Source organism: Leuciscus leuciscus, assembly GCF_965113295.1.
Source record: "Leuciscus leuciscus genome assembly, chromosome: 6".
In the NCBI taxonomy this organism is placed as follows: domain Eukaryota; kingdom Metazoa; phylum Chordata; class Actinopteri; order Cypriniformes; family Leuciscidae; genus Leuciscus; species Leuciscus leuciscus.
Window position 1 is genome coordinate 12,629,751 of NC_138730.1, and position 12,567 is coordinate 12,642,317.

Below are 12,567 nucleotides of genomic sequence, written 5' to 3' on the forward strand. Positions count from 1 at the left end.
GGTAAGCCCGCTCCCGCCGCGGCCGGGAGACCTGCGAATCCCAATCACACCGACTCGAAACGCAAGCGGCCTGCCTGATGTTCAGCCGATGGGGGCATCGAGTCCATGTTCACGGGCCGCGAGCCCTTCGGACTCCCCTCCTCTTCTAGGACCCCCGTCCAAAAGACCCAGGGGGTCCCGCGGATGGGTCAGCTCACCGCCTGTCGGAAAGTTTAAGCACAGTGACACCACACTGCCCACACTCTGTTCCCCTCACTCTCTCAATAAAGGCTTCGGCCCCAGTGTTTGCCCAACACAAAACACAAAAAAATACGAATCGAATGAATTCGTTTTCGGAGTGAAAACCTCTCTCCGCAGAGAGAACTCATCTCATTGCAGAGAGAGGGAATCCCTCCGAATCCCTGCATGTCGCCTCTAGTGTGCCCACTAGATGGCGCCATTGCATCACAAATAAACAAGTTGGTCTCACACAGCTCCGCTCTGCCCCGAGCGGGAGCTCTCGCGAGTCACGAAGCGGCTTGGCGAACCATTTCAGCTCCCGAGTGGGTGATGCGTACAGTAATGCAGGGTTACAGATTGCAGTTCGCAGTAAAACCCCCGCATTTCAACGGCATTCTCTTTTCTCATACGGAAGAGAACGCCTCACACATTCTGAAAGAGGAAATTTCATCTCTCCTAAACAAGGGAGCGGTTCAGGTGGTACCCCCCAATCTGATGAACCAGGGTTTTTATTCCCGTTATTTTCTGGTCCCGAAAAAAGGCGGCTCTCTCCGCCCGATCTTGGACCTTCGAGTGTTGAACAAACATTTGAGGAAATACAATTTCAGAATGCTGACACAAGGCGCACTTGCCCGTGCTATAAAACAGAACGACTGGTTCACATCAGTCGATCTGAAAGATGCTTTCTTTCACATAAGCATCTATCCTCCGCACAGGAAGTTTCTTCGTTTCGCCTACCAGGGCATATGTTACGAATTCACAGTTCTTCCGTTTGGACTCAGTTTGAGTCCCCGGTCTTTCTGTCTGTGCGCGGAGGCTGGCTTAGCACCTCTGAGAATATCAGGTCTGAGAATCCTGACTTACATAGACGATTGGCTCATCATAGCCGAATCAAAGGAGAAGGTGTTGCAGGACACCGGCCGTGTGCTCGCGCACATCACATCGCTCGGGTTCCAAGTGAATGTGAGCAAGAGCAATTTCACGCCCAGTCAGAATGTCATTTTCCTGGGCTTGGAGTTGAACTCGGTCTCCATGCGAGCGCGTCTCTCTCAAGAGCGCGTTCGCTCTCTGATGAACTGTCTGTCGCAGTTCAGAGAAGGGGCGAAAGTGCAATATCGCGCATGTCTCAGGCTACAGGGTCTCATGGCTTCATCCACCCAAGTTGTGCCGTTGGGACTCCTGAGGATGAGGGCGTTCATGAAATGGGTTTTGTCACTACATTTCAGCCCGATTCGCGACATTTGCCGCTCGGTAACAGTGACACGCGCCTGCTCGGCAGCCTTGCGCCACTGGGAGAGCGAAGACTTTTACGCACGGGGAACCCCTCTGGGGGCGGTTACGATGCGGAAAGTTGTGACGACAGATGCGTCCTTAACAGGCTGGGGTGCCACCCAGGAGGGCAGAACGGTGAACGGGCTGTGGCCGAACAGACTACGTTCAGCGCACATAAACTATTTAGAGCTTTTAACCATTTGGAAAGCTCTGAATCATTTTCTGCCTCGCCTGCAGGGACATCACGTTCTAGTACGGTGCGACAATACCACGGCTGTGGCTTATATCAACCGTCAGGGCGGCATGCGCTCGTCGAAACTTCACGCTCTGGCTTACAAGCTATTGGTGTGGAGCAGACGGGTTTTCCTGTCGTTACGCGCAACTCACGTTCCGGGCATTCTGAACAGAGGCGCGGATCTGCTATCAAGGGGAAACACAATCTACGGGGATTGGCGACTTCACCCGCAGATAGTGGAAATGCTATGGATGAGATTCGGACAGGTGAGCGTAGATCTATTCGCCTCGCGCGAAAACTACCATTGTTCTATGTTCTTCTCTCTAAGGGACATGGACGCGCCCCTCGGGGTAGACGCACTGGCCCACCCATGGCCCAGAGTGCTCCTGTATGCTTTTCCTCCCCTGTGCCTGATAATTCCCACATTGGCCAGGGTGAGAGAGCAGGGCCTGTCTCTCATTCTGATAGCACCCAGGTGGCCCAAAGCACCATGGCTGGCGGAGATAATTCCTCTGTTATACGCCGAGCCGTGGCGCCTTCCCGTTCGCACGGACCTATTGTCCCAAGCCAACGGGGAGATTTACCACCCCCACCCGGACAGGGTGGCTCTCTGGGCCTGGCCCGTGAGAGGACGAACCTGAACACACTTGGGCTTTCGCCGCGTGTGGTCGCCACTATTCAGAATGCCAGGGCCGTCTCTACATGGTCCTTATATGGCTGTAAGTGGCAAGTGTTCGAAGGGTGGTGTGATGGGCGTGGTCTCACATCTTATCAGTGTGCAGTTCCTGATATTTTGTGTTTCCTTCAAGACCTCATGGAAAAAGGGAGGTCTTTTTCCACCATTAAGGTCTACTTGGCTGCGATTTCAGCCTGTCATGTGGGTTTTGAGGGCTCTACTGTCGGGCAGCACCCTCTAATCCACAGATTTATGAAGGGTGCACGCCGCTCTTTGCCAGTCATCAGGAGAACTGTTCCGGAGTGGGACCTCTCCATGGTGCTGGAAGCGCTGTCTCAACATCCTTTTGAGCCTCTGGGGAGTATTTCTCTTAAGCTGCTGTCCTTCAAGACAGCTTTGCTCTTGGCCTTGGCATCTGCTAAACGTGTCAGTGAGCTACATGCACTCTCGGTTCACCCCTCGTGCACTAAGTTCTCCCTCAGTGGAGATAAGGTTTCCCTTAAGCCTAACCCGGCCTTTATGCCGAAGTGCTTCCCTGCATTCACTTCGGAGGTGTTGGAGCTGTCCGCCTTTCACCCTCCACCTTTTACCTCTCTAGAGGATCAGAGGATGAATGCTCTGTGTCCAGTCCGTGCTTTACAGGCATATATGACCAGGACCAGCGCTTTCCGGAAGAGCGACCAGCTCTTTGTTTCATGGGCCCCCCTGCACAGAGGGAGTCCCATATCGAAGCAACGCCTCTCACATTGGGTTGTGGACGCTATAACTATGGCTTATGAAGCAAAGGGAGTGCAGCCCCCAAGGGGCATCAGAGCTCATTCCACAAGGGGCTTAGCCGCCTCTTGGGCTTTGTTTAGGGGAGTGTCACTGCAGGACATCTGCTCCGCTGCCAGTTGGGCTTCTCCTCATACCTTTGTGCGTTACTACCGGCTGGATGTCACCAGAACCTCGGTAGCACATGCGGTTTTAGGGGTGGGGCCTTCTTAGCTCTTCCCTGTAACCCTGTTGGGTAAAAGACCAATAAGAGTGAATGGGCCGGCTGGCCATGTTCATTCCTGTCACCAAACATTTACTTCCCTTCATGGGTATAGTTTATGTGCCTTGGTGGTTTGGGGTTACTATCATGTATGTGTCTCATGCATGTTTCATGTCCTGCTTGTCCACAGCAGTTAGGTGTGGCGACACCTTTGCAGGTTCATGATTAATGGACGTGTCATGCACCGCCTCCCCGAGGTGACCGTCCTTCTCTGGCTTTCAGAACCTCACTGTGAGTGTATTGGGCAATCAGGGAGCTGTCCATGTCTCTCCCATAGGTGGATCTCGAACACGAGATGATGAAAGAGAACAATAGGTTACTATCGTAACCCCGGTTCTCTGAAACATCGAGTGGAGAGATCCACCAGCTTTGCCCCGCTTGCCGCACGAGAAGCGAATATACTTACTGAGGAATAGCAGCGCGCCCAGCTGTTATATGCCCGTAGGTAAGGGGGTGTGGCCTTACCTGGCATTGGCTGCGCGCTTCTGTCTGTCTAGCCAGACTTGGTGCAATTGGATGCTTCTGCAGAGGTCAGGTACGGATGCCCTTCCCATAGGTGGATCTCTCCACTCGATGTTTCAGAGAACCGGGGTTACGATAGTAACCTATTGTTTTGGGAGCGAACATATCACATTACAGAATTTTAACTCACATAATAGAACACTAAAACATACTAAAATATTAATGATTTGCATAACTGTACTATAATTTTGTTTATTTCCCCCAAAGAAAGGATTATGTGTTCCTTTTTGTCTCTACCAAAACAATGTTATCACAACCGAAACTTCACACCATTTTTGGTCCTGACTGTTTAGTGACAATTTTAGATACTTTTGAGCCTAGCTAATAGATGCTAATCAGCACATGGTTAGCTAGCACAGTTCTGAACCGTTGTACACACATAAAAAAAAAAAAAAAAATATATATATATATATATATATATATATATTTTGACACCCAAAAAAAGTTTAATTGCAGAAAAGGGTGTTTGGTAGTGATGTTCCTTAAAGTTACACACAGATTTTCAGACCTTTGAACACATTCACCGCAAAGTGATGGTATCTACTCACCATAGCTATGAGAGAGAGGGACACAGGAATAATTCCTGATAAAAAATATAGGGGTGTTGTTAGGAACCACTGGAAATAACAGGACCCAAGCGCAGAGATAAGCGGTGAATGGTGATTTATTCCAGAGACAGTCCCACAGCAGAGGTCTAGACAGGAGACTCGGGCACAGTATTGAGCAGCCCGGGAACCAGCAGTCAGAGTCTCAGGCTGGGCAGGACAGGACTCGAACACACACACACAACACAACAGGGGACAAAAAAGACACAAGAACAAAAGGCAGGGCAAACACTGGAGTAATGTGACTGAAAAAACGTTGCTGGTTACCTAGCGTAACCTTGGTTCCCTGAGAGGAGGGAACGAGACATTGCTGTTAGGTGTCGCTATGGGGTTATCTCGCCTTCTCCGAATCTACTGAAGCTTTATGAAATCTCGCGGGTGAGAATATGCCCGCCAATGGCGTTCAAGCATGCAAAATAGAGGCGGGCTCCCCCGCACTATAGGGCGATGCCGAGTGCCATTGCCTCAGAATCTTGGACTGAAGCAAAGCGTAGCTGACAAAGACACTGGCTGCGTTCCAAACCGCATACTTCCCTACTATTTAGTATGGGAAAAAGAGTAGGCGAGCGAAAAAGTATGTACGAATCCAAAAGAGTAGGCGAGAATTACCTGGGTGACGTATTAATTATCGCGAGATTCGGGCTTAAGTGCGTTCGAATATGCCTACTTTCCTACTATATAGTAGGCGAAAACCATACGTGAAGGAAGCAGTACGTTCGAAACATCAGTATTCATAAAAGAGTAGGCGAGAAGTTCCCGGATGGCTTACTGCTTCCACACAGATTTTTGAGTGCTGATCCGATGGATACTTTTCTATCCCAGGAGGCCACGCGAGAGGACACGTCATTATCAAACATCGCAGAGATCAGCGACGCGGGTGCTTTCAAATGTGAGTAAACACGGTTCCTTGTGTTAAAATTGCATGTGTTGAACTACTGTAGAGTAAACTGTTGAATTGTTGAAGGTGTAAAGACGTTACACAGTATAGTATAGTTGTGATTTTGCTGTAAAAACACGTTTTATTATGTATAATGTTAGCTAACAGGGGAGCTCCAGTAAGGACACGTAAGTTACGTCTCTAACGTGGATTTACATAAACCATATACATCGTAAAGATGCTTATTTTAAATGTCTATTTACATCTGACAGGAAAATCTTCAGTAAGTATTGCAGAAGAGCACATCACTACATGAAATAGACATCTGAGTGATGAATGTGTGCTAGAACAAATCTATAAAGTAACTAAACATAAGTTATCTATTTTATTTGTCCATTATGTTGATAAATTGAGGAACATTTATGTTGGATAAAAAGTTAAAACATCCTCAACATGTAAATGTAGTGTTGAGCTCATAAATCACAGAGGTAACGTGAATCTTGTCTGGATGTTACAGGGACAGATGAACAGATGTGTGTTTATCCAGTGGAGAGTGGCTCATGAAGCTGAATGCTGCCATCAAAGGCTTTGAGTGAGTATACTACAGACATGAATAACAACAACTATTTAAATATTAAGTTGTAGTTTATTTTAATTATTGTAATTTCAAACAGAGCTATTACAGCACTTTTCTGATTCTTGATTTCTGTGCATTTGCTGCAGATCTTTTGTGGTGGAGCAGGACCTGCAAGGAAAGATGATGGCGGCATTTGTGAAAAAAAACAACGTTTTTGTCTTCTAAATAATACAGAAATCAAATGACATTGTGCGGTTAAAATGACTGTTTTTTGTGTTATGTTTGTGCATTTTTGTAGGATCTGCAATGTCAACAGACTGGTGTAAGCACTGAGGATGAGGAGCCCAGAGCTGAATCCTGGAGATGGTGCCATGGATGAGACCTTACATCACTCCACCTGCCCTTATTGCCTCAGATTGTGAAGCACAACACATCACGCAACAACCTCAGACACGAAAGCACGGCTCACCTCGGGTGGTCAGCTGATTCATCAGAATAAAGCTGCAGAATGGGAACCGCTGTGTTGAGACGGCAGAAGGATGTGGGGTTCAGTGCCAGTAGTCTATAATAATCATAATTGTAGTTTGAATAAAGCTTTGTTTCATGTGTTGACTTGTATATGCATTTGTTTATTGTGTGATGGTGACTTTGATTCATTCTTTTACTAATTTATTAATATTTCTCATTGTTGTCAGTAAATAAAATATAATTATTTAATTAATGCTTTATTTATTGTTTGAATGAAAATGTAGATATGTTCACTATATACACATCTAGAGTGTATTCATGCATAGCTATGTCATATGACACATTACATTTTGTTTGTTTTATTGAATTATTTTCAGTAAAAAGTAATATAATTAAGTATTGGTCAGCATTTATCGTTGTTATTATTGTATGTTTTGGGGTGGGATAGCAATGCAATTCATTCTGGGGTAATATTCATTTTTAATATTAATGATACTTACATTTTTCGAGTATAAAATCAACAGTTTTCTCTAAAGGCGAATCTTGGCACAGCTGCCCTTTGTGCAGACATTACAAACGCTGGAGAAAACCGTTCTAGGTAGGGCTGCCGAGTTACTGGTGTTATGAGGTATGTGTGTGTGTATATATATATATATATATAATCATGGGTTTGCATACATAATATGAGATTTTATACACAGGAAAAAAAGAACCTACAAGGTTGAATATCGTAATATATATTTTCTTAAATAATTAGTTATAATACACTTAAAAAAATATTTTTTTGTTATTTATAGGCCTAGGCCTGAGGGATGAAACGAGAGTTAAATTCAACAAAGAAAAGAGGAAAACAAAGCAGTAAGCCACTTTTGCTTGTGGCTGAAAATGTTTGGATATAAAATAAAGAAATTAACAACATATTCAAGAGATGACAATTTTGGGATTTTGTAATAAAAATAAATAATATCGTTAAGGATAAAACGGTGGGTCACATTAGTAGGGTTAAATATAAGAACTTAAATCAACCCTAAAAGTATTCACAAAATAAACGGGCAGCAGTTTCTTCAAAAAGACCACAAAATGAGCAAGTTTAATCAATATCAAGATATTTACAGATCAGATGAATTAAACGTGTCGTTCAAATCTTTTAAGTTGTGGCTCTTGTGATAACGCGTCGTAGGTCACATGATAACGTCAACATGGCAAATGTCCGGTTCGCATTCATACTCAACGAGATCTGGCTATAAAGTACCTACTCTTTTAGCGCTCGTTAAGTAAGTACTTATTGAAATTAAGTACCTACTCATTGAGTATGCGGTTTGGAACGCAGCCTCTGAGATATGTAACACAGCAGTGCACGCAGTGAGACGTTCCCTTTCAAGTCGGTCTCTTGACACTGTGTCACCGTTAGGTGGCGCTACGGGGACCTATAAAATCCCGCCGTGTTGATAGCGAAGGTCCAGATCGGCAGCAAGCCAAGCAGTTGACCTAGCTAAAAGAACTCATGAGCACAGCGTCAGCAGCCGTAGCAACAACAACTGTGAGCAAACGCAGTTAGATCAGAATAGCCAGTTGCACTGAAGGATACTGGGCAACATAACAGCAGTGATCATATGTACATAAGCACAGCGTCAGCAGCCGTAGCGGCGACAACTGTGAGCCCATGTAGTCAACTGCAAGACTAGGAGATAAGTGAGGTTAATCACTCACCAAAAGCACTTGAGACGTGATTTATGGCGGCACATTGAACTTGCACGTCCCTTAGTAAAGTCAGCCACCGTAGGCAGCACACGAAGAGCTGGTCCGTATGTCCGCGACTGACCACTGCACTGAGACAGGAGGGTATTCATCTCGCGTGAGTGGCGGTAATTTCGTCCTCCTTACACAACCGACCACTGTACTGAGACGGGCTGTTTATCGTGAGACTGCTGGGAATTTTTCACTCCTTACACATTGTGGGAGTGCTTTTCTGTACACAGTAGGCCATGCCTCTGAGGTGAGGGGCTGCTTTTCGTGTGAAAGATGCATGTATGAAGTGCTATGTGGGACCTCTGCCGACATGAGGACACTAGGACTGGCAACATCCAGGCAGAAGTGCCGCGGTCCAGGAGGCATCTTGAAGAAAATATGTCATACTCGCCGGAACGCTACAAGGGAGCGGCAATCCTTTTCGGGCTTTGACCCTGAGGAGTGCGTACGTCAACGGCGAGCTGGCTTCTTGTAGCTGAAGGAAAAGATTCTGAGGCAATGGCACTCAGCGCCGCCCTATAGTGCGGGGGAGCCCACCTCTATTTCATGCGCTTGAACGCCATTGGCGGGCGTATTCTCGCCCGCGAGATTTCATAAGGCTTCAGTAGATTTGGAGAAGGAGGGATGTCACCTAACAGTGATGCAGTGTCGAGAGACCGGCTCGAAAGGGAACTAAACCTATACATATAGGAAAGAAAACTAAACAAAACACTGAAGTAAATAACTTAAGCAAAACAAGCCCATGACAGGAGAAAGCTAGGTATTAGATAAGTGAAAACCCAGGCTAAATAATAAAAACAAAGAGAAAACCAAAGTAACAGTAACCAAATCTATTAATCTGAAAAACAAAACCAAACAAACAACTAGAATAGTTAAAGTAAAACAAGACAACTAAAGAAAGCTAAATAAAAAAAGAGAAATTAGACTAATGCCGAGTTCACACTGCACGATTTTAGCCTCGATTTTCACTCGCTAACAGGTTTTGAGAGATTGCCGGCAAATGCCCCAAATCATAGGCAAATCGGTGCTCGTTCATGCGAGTGACAATCACGGAGTGTGAATTATCAAAGACGCAATATGAGAGAATCACCGACGAGTCGCCGACACCGGTGAGATATTTGGCATGCTAAATATCTTAACCTGTCGGCGATTCAAAATCGTGCTGTGTGAAATGTGTTCTGATTGGCAATTACATCGGCAAAGCCCTACAGCCAGTGAGAGAGCAGGAAACAGGGCAGCGGGAAGTTAGATGAGGGATCAAACTTGGATGGTGGCAGGGCACCACCTCTGGCTTGAGAAACGTGACCAACATGAGTAACTCTTGGGCTGGGGGCTAGCTCAGGAACTAACTCTTGACTAGAGAGGGACTTTTGGGCGCTCGTCCGTTTTTGAATTGAGTAGGAAGTAACGTTTTTGTGAGCGGCTTTTGTTGGTGAGTACCATATATATATTTTGGGTAGAGGAGCGTGCACCTCAATAAGTAAGTCATCGGGCAGACACGGAGTTTGCCACTTTATTATTTTAGTTTCATTATTTTTGGTGGTATCCTTAGTCGGTACGTTTCGGGGGTTGTGGTAGACTGCGCAATCGGTCTGCTACATCCTCACGAGCTTAACGTTTAAATGTACACCGGGTAGGGGATCCACTGAAGACTAGTGAGGCTAAGTTTGGTTTTTTTGGGGTAGGTAAGTAGGGGTTGGGGTGCAGTGAATCTCCCAGTCTTTTGGTACTCGCTTGTTTGGTATGTCGCTTTAGTGATGTAATAATGCACATCATAATGTAGTGTTTAAACAGGCTGAGGTTGAGTTTAGACTTTTGTTGGTTGCAGAGATTTTTGAGGGTTTTAGGCCATTTGTATGTCTAACTTTTCCTCAACTTGTCAGTATTGTGGCGTGGTTGATTATGTAAAAATGTTGTGGTCATTTTGGGGATTTTGATCACTTTGTTTTTGTTCTCCCTGTAGTGGTGTAGCAGCCTGTAGTATTGTTTTGTTTATTTTGGGATTGTTATATTGATCATGTCTATAGTTCAGGAGTTTGCTGAAAACCCGTCTGTAGAGGCGTTTAATAATCTTAAAAAGGAGCAACTTTTGGATTTGGCTACTTATTATGAAGTTGAGTTGTCCGCTTCTGAAAAACGCCTCAAAAATAGCATTAAAACTGCTTTGTTACCAGTTTTGGTAGAGAAGAGGGTTTTGTCTCCTGTTGATATGAGGGATTCTATCCGGTTGAAAGAGCTTTCTATTCGGGCGGAGAGACACCCTTTAAAACATCAGTCACTCCGTGGCGAGGGCGGAGATCTGTGTTCTGGCAACCACGCCAATGATTGACCTTCCTGCATTGTTTCTTTTGTTTAGTTGATCTCCCATTTTCTGTTTTGTTGGCAATTTATTTAATCTTTGTTTAATAAACCCCTAGACAAAACGAGTCCAACTGACGTTGCAGTCATTTTATGTTGCGGTTAGTGTGCCTGATCGTAACATTTGGGAAAGGATCGTAACATTTGGGAAATTCACAGGAAAGGTGAATGTCTCAGGAACAGACATTGGAATGCCCTCGGGGGCTAAAAAAGCCTGGCTTGGGAGGACCCTCCCGGGCTACTGGAGTGGACTCTGGAAGGCCCCTGGGAGCTGCATAATTAAATTCAGAAGAGTCCTCATGGGCTGATGGAACAAACTCAGGGACTGACTCTGGAACATATTTGTTGGCTAAATAATTAAATTCGGGAATGCCCTTCGGGGCCGCAGGAACAGACTCAGAAATGCCCTCGGAGGATGCCTTCCGGAGCTAATAGAGTAGGCTCTGGAGCAGACTTGGGGACAAACTCTGTTGCCTTGACTGCACTGGCAGGGAAAATGGTTCAGAAGACTTGAAGACTAAAGTTACATTGGGAACAGCCTCTGTTGCCGTAATAAGACCAACAATCATTGATGATTCTGGTGGCTCTGGGGCTGAAGCGGGCTCTGGCTGTTCTGTGGCTGGAGAGGACTCCATGGCAGTGACAGCAGGCTGCTCAGGAATGACCTCCATGGACATTACAGGGAGAGAGGGCTGTTCTGGGACGACCTCTGTGGGCATGACATGACTGGCAAGAATGACCTTTGTTGGCCCTGACAAGTAGTGCAGACGACTCTGGGATGCCTCTGTGTCTGGGACATATAGAATCAATGGCTCTGGGATGATCATCTGGGCCACACCAAAGGGTGCGAGACACTCTAGAGAAGTGGTTCTCAACTCCAGTCCTCGGGACCCGCTGCCCTGCATATTTTGTATGTCTCCCTTTTTTAACACACCTGAACCAGATCATCAGCTCGTCAGGAGAGACTCCATGAACTGATTTGAGTGTGTCAGATAAGAGAGACATACAAAATGTGCAGAGCAGCGGGTCCAGAGGACTGGAGTTGAGAACCACTGCTCTAGAGTGGCCTCTGTGGACATGATAGGAAGAGTGAGTGGCTCAGGAATGTCCTTTGTGGCTATGACAGACAGAATGGGTGGCTCAGGACTGGCGCTCTTGTCCATGACAGAAGAAATTGGCTGCTCTGGGACAGCCACAGTGTTCATGACAGGACTTATGCTGCTCTGGGAGAACAGAGAGAACCTTCCTCCTCCCCCGTTTGCAAGGTAGAGACAACAATGAAGACTCAGTCTCTGGGGGTATTGTAACAGATTTAGGCATCTCTGGGGGTGCTGCAGTAGACTCAAGAACAAGCTCTGTGGCCCTTGCAGAAAGAATGGTTGGCTCTGAGGCTTGAGCGGGCTCCTGACTGAGCTCTGGGGCTTGAGCCGACACTGGACTTTCTTTTTCTGGGATGGACTCTGGACAAACAGTGGACAGTAAAACAGCACAAACCTTCCTCTTCCTTCGCTTCTGAGGTAGAGACAATGTAAACAAAGACAGATCCCTGACAGGTGTGGTAGGAAGAGAGTCACACTACCAGAGAGATGACGAATAACAGGAGCTTTATTTACAATAAAGGGTTAGCGTCAGGGGTAGACGAGGCCAAAATAACAAACAAAACAATCTTCTTTTAGAACCTAAATGACCTCAAACAAAAGATAAAGAAAACAAAAATACAGGTTAACTCCCTTAACCATAAACAAAGTGAAAAAGAGGTACAAATAAATTGGCGTCAAACCCCCAACATCCCTTAATCTGGCTAAATCTGTTTACAAGAATATTTACACACTTATTTACAAAGTCTTGTGGCGACAAATCAGAATTTCATGAATTCGGAATTCAAGGCGTAGTCAATCAGGTAATTGTCAAATAAAAGAGAATATCAGAAGTAAGATTACAATCAACAAACACACACTCACAGTTTCACTAAA

At 45.7% G+C, this 12,567-nt stretch overlaps 1 protein-coding gene and 1 long non-coding RNA gene across 2 annotated transcripts; both read left to right on the top strand.

Annotated features, from left to right (window-relative positions):
* Positions 1–237: 237 nt before the first annotated feature.
* Positions 238–3,389, top strand: LOC309500526 (uncharacterized protein; the record flags this gene model as incomplete). Its single annotated transcript, XM_082172136.1, has 4 exons — positions 238–328; positions 360–2,076; positions 2,160–2,445; positions 2,536–3,389. Exons 1-4 carry the CDS (start codon positions 321–323, stop codon positions 3,387–3,389), a joined length of 2,865 nt encoding a protein of 954 aa, XP_082028262.1. The 5' UTR covers positions 238–320.
* A 1,680-nt stretch (positions 3,390–5,069) lies between these two features.
* Positions 5,070–6,740, top strand: LOC309501849. Its single transcript, XR_014206991.1, has 3 exons — positions 5,070–5,458; positions 5,966–6,034; positions 6,166–6,740. It is a non-coding gene; the product is annotated as an uncharacterized lncRNA (long non-coding RNA).
* The last annotated feature ends 5,827 nt before the right edge of the window (positions 6,741–12,567 follow it).